Source organism: Berghia stephanieae, chromosome 1 (genome assembly GCF_034508935.2).
Source record: "Berghia stephanieae isolate SIO BIC M18660-M18661 chromosome 1, UCSD_Bste_1.3, whole genome shotgun sequence".
NCBI classification, from domain to species: domain Eukaryota; kingdom Metazoa; phylum Mollusca; class Gastropoda; order Nudibranchia; family Aeolidiidae; genus Berghia; species Berghia stephanieae.
In genome coordinates, this window is record NC_088360.1 from 145,854,416 (window position 1) to 145,861,915 (window position 7,500).

At 32.8% G+C, this 7,500-nt stretch overlaps 1 protein-coding gene across 1 annotated transcript in view; it reads left to right on the top strand.

The window, feature by feature from the left end:
* The first annotated feature begins 3,996 nt into the window (after positions 1 to 3,996).
* The window catches only part of LOC144963438 (GTP cyclohydrolase 1-like), a 68,392-nt gene continuing 64,888 nt past the window's right edge, over positions 3,997 to 7,500 (top strand). Inside the window, exon 1 of the mRNA XM_078897501.1 lies at positions 3,997 to 4,572. Coding sequence (XP_078753627.1) covers positions 4,065 to 4,572 — 508 coding nt within the window. The 5' untranslated portion in view covers positions 3,997 to 4,064. The remainder of the gene's footprint in view (positions 4,573 to 7,500) is intronic.

Below are 7,500 nucleotides of genomic sequence, written 5' to 3' on the forward strand. Positions count from 1 at the left end.
GTGGCTCCATGCAGAAAAGGTAAGTTGAACTTTGGTGTCATCGCTTTTTTACATTGTCACAAGCAACACTTGATATTGGATATTACAATAGAAGGTGGTCAAGAAATTTGATTTGTTTTACTATTAACACACTAAATTACTACAAACAAGCAGATTTGAGCAGTAGGGTGATGTCTTCGTCTGGTTACATGAATTCATTACCATGACTGATATTTATCTAGAGTTTGTGTGACTTCTGATACTTTTTGTGACCATTTGTGTCATTGGTTAAAATGTCACAGGTGACACTTAAGTTTGAAGTTTCTAATGTATTTCTGTTTTCATGTTCTTCGAAGCTTGAAATGTCATTGAATTCCATTTTAACAGACTGTATTAGATTTGTACAGTTGCTATTCTTGATTTATTGAGGCAAAATTGCGTTCTAGTGCCGATTTTGACCCAAGTAATAAATAGCAACAATGGTATTACTAATTTCTAAGTATATTTCCAATTTGAAAGTATTTAGTTTCTTCACATATTATTGAATTTCATTTTAGCATTATTGACTGTTGGCTTGGATGGTCATCTGATTTGCGGTTATTATGCTTTTTTGACTGAAAATAATGATATAGTATGGACGAAAGTGTGAGTTGGTGTTGCTTGTACATAAGTATAAGTAATGGTGTCACCGGTCTTATGTCACAAGTCACATTCAGATGCTCTATTTTCCATGTATATTTCTATTTTTGAAGTCTTTGGTTTCTGAAATATTATTAAATTCCATATTTACCTGAGGTTATTACACTGGTTTGATTGAAATTAATGATATATTATCGAAATTGCAATTTGGTATTGCCATAAGTAATGGTGTCATCGGTCTAATGTCACAAGTGACACAATGTCGCTAAATAAGATATCGATGGCCCGTTGATCAAACCTCTGAGGTAGCGTTTTTGCCAATCGGCTGATCTAACCTCTGATGTCAACTTCAGAGATAAGCGCGCCCTCTTATTCTTTAGTCTCAAGATGATCAAACCTCCGATGTTAGTTCAGAGTTCAAGGGAGACGGAAAAGTACTTTCAAGCAATCAAAAACACGTCATGTAAATGATGTATAGTTTGTTTTCGTGGATTAGAAGGAATGATTGTGTTTTTAACTACAAAATCACGATTTCAATTTACTGTTAATAGGATTGTATTGACATTGGACTCTATAATTTTGAGCATCCATAAATATCACAGCTGCTAAATAATTGTCAATTTCTAAAGTCATGATGCGACTGAACTTCAAGTCTATTTTCTCCCGGTTATGCTTTACTAGTAAATATAATGTACGAAATAATGATTGGGTATTTTAAAAAATAATACGCTGATCACCTTTTCTCCCTATCTCTATTAATTAAAAATAACAAATCTCGATCATGACAATCACCTTATTAAATCACATGACATGTCCACCTGATGCCATCCTAATATCATACCACCATTTAAACCCCTACCCATCCTGTCCAACAAACAATGATCTTTTGATTTATTAAAAAAAAAAGAAAAAGAAAAAGCTAAATAAACAAAAACAAACAAACAAACAACCAAAAAAACAACAAAACTAAAAAAAAAAAAATAACATTGAGCATTTATATAGCGCAATATCCAGTAAACGCCGTCAGGGCACTTTGCAAAAGTTCCCTATATATATTAATTGTATATACATTGAAAAAAAACATGAACAAACTAAAAGGAAATAACAATTTTATCTTAATCTTTAAAGTTTATTTAAATTTTTTAAGAATTTTAATTTTCACTCCTACATTCGTATGATGATGATGATGATGATGATGATGATGATGATGATGATGATGATGATGATGATGATGATGATGATGATGATGATTGACATGCAATACAAAGATTAAGAAACGTGTTGCAGCTCTCCTCTATCTCAAAACCCGTTGTTCAAACCTCGGAAGTGACATCGGAGGATTGATCGCCGTGAAAACGCCGGGCGCGACTCTGATGTCGACATCAGAGCTTTGATCAACGGATTCACGAAAACGCTACTTCAGAGGTTTGATCATCGGACCGTCGATATGCTTTGGTCACATTATGTCCCAACATTTTATTCCAAAAGTTTCTGAACATTGCTGGTAATAAGCATATGCAATATTGTTGTTGTTGTTAATGTACAATCATTTTTATGAAATAATATATTTGCATTCTATGTTGCTTGTGACCGATGACACCAAAAAGCAACCTTTTCTCCAATAGTTGGTAACACTATTGTACTATGATTGTTGTTGATTGTGTCTTTGTGTTTATAACTTACTAAATAAAGTTTGATACTCAACAAAAATCATTTGGTTATTGCGCTTTTTGTCTCATTTTGGTGTCACCGGTCACATGTGACACCAGCAACCTATAGGCATTGTTGACGTTATTATGCTGCGTTTGACCGTAATGTTATCTAAAGGGCCTTTGATTCATGAAGTACAGGGTTTTGCTACATATATAGAAACATAAATGGACTATTATGTCACTTTTATTTTGAGAAAAAAAATTGGCACCTTTTGACCTTGGCTCATATATATATATATATATATATATATATATATATATATATATATATATATATATATATATATATTGTGTGTGTGTGTGTGTGTGTGTGTGTACGGTTAGATTAATTACAAATATTACATTTCCATTGCTGGCCATTCAATGAGAGGATATTGAAAACATTAAAATTTGAATTTTCTTGATGTGCTCGGGAAGTTCATTCCAAAGCACAGCAGCAGAATATCTGAAATATCTTTTGCCATAAGACGTTGTTCTGACCCTAGGAATATCAAGGAGATTTGAATATCTAAAATTATATCTGTTATTTTTCAAAGTGACCATATCAGATAGACAAGGAGAAGCAATTTTGTATAAAATTTTTAACGTTTCCAAAGCAATTGTTCTCATTCATCTTATTTGTAGGGAGGGGACTTTGGCCTTTGAAAGTAATTGGTCGTAGGATTTTTTGTCATCTTCATAAATAAAACGCAGTGCTCTTTCTTGTATCTTTTCAAGTTTATCATAATTGACAATTGGTTTTAGAACAGAAATGCCAAGCTAGTGGACAGAAATTGAAATTTGACAATACAAAAGGGTGTTCAATTTTGAAAGGTATTTCCCAAGCCTTTTAAAGACATTTAATTTCTGAGAAGCTTTACGGCAGATGGTTTTAATGTGTCAAATTATGTCGATCCCGAGGACGAGAGACGCATGCGCACAACCAACATGACGTTCTCTCTCTAATAACTTTTCCGCCGGTGACGTCACAGACTATGGGTGACGTCCAATCAAGGGACGCTACTCTTCCGCTAATCTCATTCCCTATTATTAGAAAATCTGCTAGGCCGTAATGCCACAAAGTTGTGGTAACGCTCGGTCCTTAATTTGATCTTGACCTTGGGAATCGCCATTTGACCGCCCTACCGGACCGATCAAAGTTGATGGCTCAAAAGATTCGTCTTGATCTATGTTGATATCCACAACCCAGTAGTAAAATGATTAAAATAGATGAGTGCTTGTTCGTTGTAGCCTTTGTTTCTCCGCAAATTCTGCGAGTTGTCCATAAATAAAACTAAACCAGTCAACGATGTCACAAGACGCCAAGGAATTTACCCATGGTAATGAGGTTTTAGCATGGTGCAATTCTTATCATTACTTATTTATACCTTGTAAAGCGCATTGAGCACGTTTAGTGAATATTGGGCTTAAAAAAGCTCACACTGACTTAAATGATTGTTTGTTGTTTATAAAGAGGTCATCGTTGGGAATCCCCATCTGGTATTATTATAATTGAAAAATATGTACATGTTCGTAATAGTCCTTTATTTCTCCGCAAATTTATATTGCAAGTTTTTCAAAAGAATATAATTTCTTTTAAAAAGGCGAATCAATGCAGGGAAGATCCATCTTTAAACTTTTGATATGGAGGTAGAAAAGTGAGCGAGGGCGAGAGTGGAGACGATCCGATAATAAACAACATTGATCGTGATTGCGAGTGATCGACGCTAGCGACAGAGAGCGAGTTTTGATTCCATGAACATACGGACCCGTTTGGTATATAAAGATCTGCTCCTTTTAAAAATGAATGAGTGTAAACGTTCGAGTGTTCCAGACCCTGATATTGAAGTCCAGAAGACTTTATGTAGAATAACAGACGTTACACCACATTCACACAGTCATCATTGCAGTGTTTTATCATCTGATCGAGAGAGTGACGAAATAGAAAATATGGCACTTACAGAGTCAAAGGTATGCAATGTTGCCAAATCTATTCAAAGTTCAGATTCTGAAAATGAACCTCCTTCAGGAAACAAAGATTTGATCTCAAAACTTAGACGACGGAACGGAGTCCAGCAGACAAATAACAACACGAATTCAGTGGACGACGAAAAAGAGTTAACTGGTGTAATGGCATCCCATTACAAACAAATCATTGAAAGTTTAGGGGAAGACTCAAATAGACAAGGCCTTTTGAAAACGCCTGAGCGGGCAGCTAAAGCAATGCTGTTTTTCACCAAAGGCTACAAGGAAAACATCGCGGGTGAGTAGGCTTTTTTACTTTTACTTCTACTCTATTATTTATATTTACTCCTGTCTATAAACTTTCCTATTCACTTAACTAATTTGCCCAGGACATGGATACATCTATGGCCATTCCACCCTTGTATTTGACCACCAAATTCACTTAATTGAACTAGTGATAAAATGCAATTAAAAAGTTAAAAAACAAACAAAATTAAACAAGAAAAAAAGTACATCCCCCCCAAAAAAAAAAACAAACAAAAAACAAAACAAAAACAACCCCCTGGGTTGAGTCTACAGTATGTATACAATAAATAAAATAGTCCTTTATCAAAACCGTAACAGTTGGAAAGATTTTTTCTATCTCCGGAATTTTTAAAACTATCTATCGTATTTTTGAATTTTTTGCTGTTGAGTCCTTGGAAAAACTTGCAGAAAAGTTAGTTGGTTTTATCATATAGTTACGTATTTGCGGGGCTTGGTGGTCTTGTGGTATTTGGTCCTTTAGGTCTCTGGTTCGAGTCTGTCTGTGGGTGGTATAATTATGAAGCCCCAGAAAAGACTCTTTATTCATGTTCTGTTACTTTATTTGGTTGGCTGGACACACTGTTGTCTCTGTTGAAAATAAATGAAGAGAGTTCTTGTTTTTATCTTGCATTTTAGATTTCTCTCGGCTTAAAAATTGAAATTAAAATTGAGCTTTTATATAGCGATATTGCATCTTTTTCCAACAGAGACAACGCTGAGTTAACATAGTTGAGTCCTTGGAAAAGCCTCTTTACTCACTTTCTCTCACCGTACTCAGGTGTAAAATGTGTACCTGGCAGTTAACAGCATTGTCTTTGTCCGAAAAATTGTAATATTGCCATACAGGCGGCATGTCCCGTCCTACATGTTAAGTGTTGCTGTTGTCCAGGGACCCCTTGTAAAGCGCTTTGAGCACATTTAGTGGATATGCGCTACATAAAGCTCACCTTAAAAGAAAAAAAAAGGTACTTAGTATCCTTAGGATTTGGTATCTGAAGGCACACTATCTAACCTTGTGATAAATTCTAGCAATGTTGGGTATGACAATTTCATGGTGATTTTACTTGTGGTGATAAGTATAAAATAATATCTATATTCACTGTTGTTTCATTTTATATCTGTCAGAATCTTTTCATCCTAAAAACTAAAAATAGTGTGGCTTTCTAGTGTTGTGGTATGACAATTATCTTTGGACCGGTGTGGTTTTAGTCCCACTCTGAGTGACGCAAAGTTGATTCCTCACATTCAGACATTCTCATTTGTGACCCATCGTCTGAAAACAGTATTTTGTGGGAACGAGCCAGATGCTTAAAAGCCGAATTAAATGTTAAACTGGTCAAAAATATGCATTAGCACCCTAAAATATGGTATCCATTCTCCTCAATAAAACATACAAACTCAACACAAGTCTGATATTTCTGGCTATAAATGCAATTTTCAAAATCTTAACCAACCCGACTTAATACCGTTTCGAGGCGAAGGGTCACATTTTCTATTGAATTGTTATCACCATAGCATCTTAGAAACTCCCTTATTTGTAACGATGAAAGCATTTGTGAGAATATTTTTTCATAAATATGTTTAATTTATGAGTTAAAAAAATACAAAACAAATTTTTGATAAATATTCTCACAAATCAAACGCACTTAGAGAATATTTATCATAAATATGTTTAATTTACGAGTTTAAAAAATACAAAACTAATTTTTGATAAGTATTCTCACAAATCAAACACACTTACTTATTCTCAGTTCGAACATTCTCAACCTTCCCAACCTCAAATCTCAATATCTCATGAATTTAAGATAAATTGATGAAATAAACATGGCAAAATGTTCAGAAAATACTGCTGTATTACAAACCATAAATATTCTGAGGGTTATTCAGGGCTGCCGCACATATTAAGTCATTTTATTTTATTTAATTCTCCCCTTCATTTAGCGACTACTTCGCCCCTGCTGTATACAGGTGTATTATTATTATTATTATTATTATTATTATTATTATTATTATTATTATTATTATTATTATTATTATTATTATTATTATTATTATTAGTTTTTTTTTTTTTTAAACATTTTAAAAATATTATTATTATTATTATTATTATTATTATTATTATTATTATTATTATTATTATTATTATTATTATTTTTATTTATTATTATTATTATTATTATATTATTATTATTATTATTATTATTATTATTATTATTATTATTATTTTATTGCCTTATGGACTACTTCCTTGTTATTGGACCATTAATTAGAATTATGTCTTAATCTGGTATTATGTGCTGGATCAAAATACAGGTGTATTATTATTATTATTGTTATTATTATTATTATTATTATTATTATTATTATTATTATTATTATTATTATTATTATTATTTATTATTATTACTATTATTATTGTTATTATTATTATTTATATTTTTTTTATTGCCTAATGGACTACTTCCTTGTTATTGAACCATAGCTTAGAATTATGTGTCTTAATCTGGTATTATGTGGGATGAAAAAAGCAGAAACAAAAGGTAATTTTATGTAAAAATGACGTTAAGAATAATTTTTTGGTTTTCCCAACTCATGCTCCCTTTGTGGTCCAGTGGTATGACCCCTTCGGACCGGTATGTCTGAGGTTCTAGTCCTGCTCTAAGCTATGGAAAGTCAAAGTCCTTGGAATTAATTTGAAAATGCCCTGACCGTACTCAGTTGTAAAATTAGTACATGGCCATGAATAGCGTTATCTTTGTCGAAACAAAACACACCAAAAAAAAAGGTACTATCGCCTTACAGTAGTCCATCTGTTTCGACCTACATGTTAACTCACTCAATCCTAGAGATTTTTTCTACTTTTCATAATTGGGAAAAATGTATTAAAAATGAGTATGTACTTAAATAGTTACTTCAACTA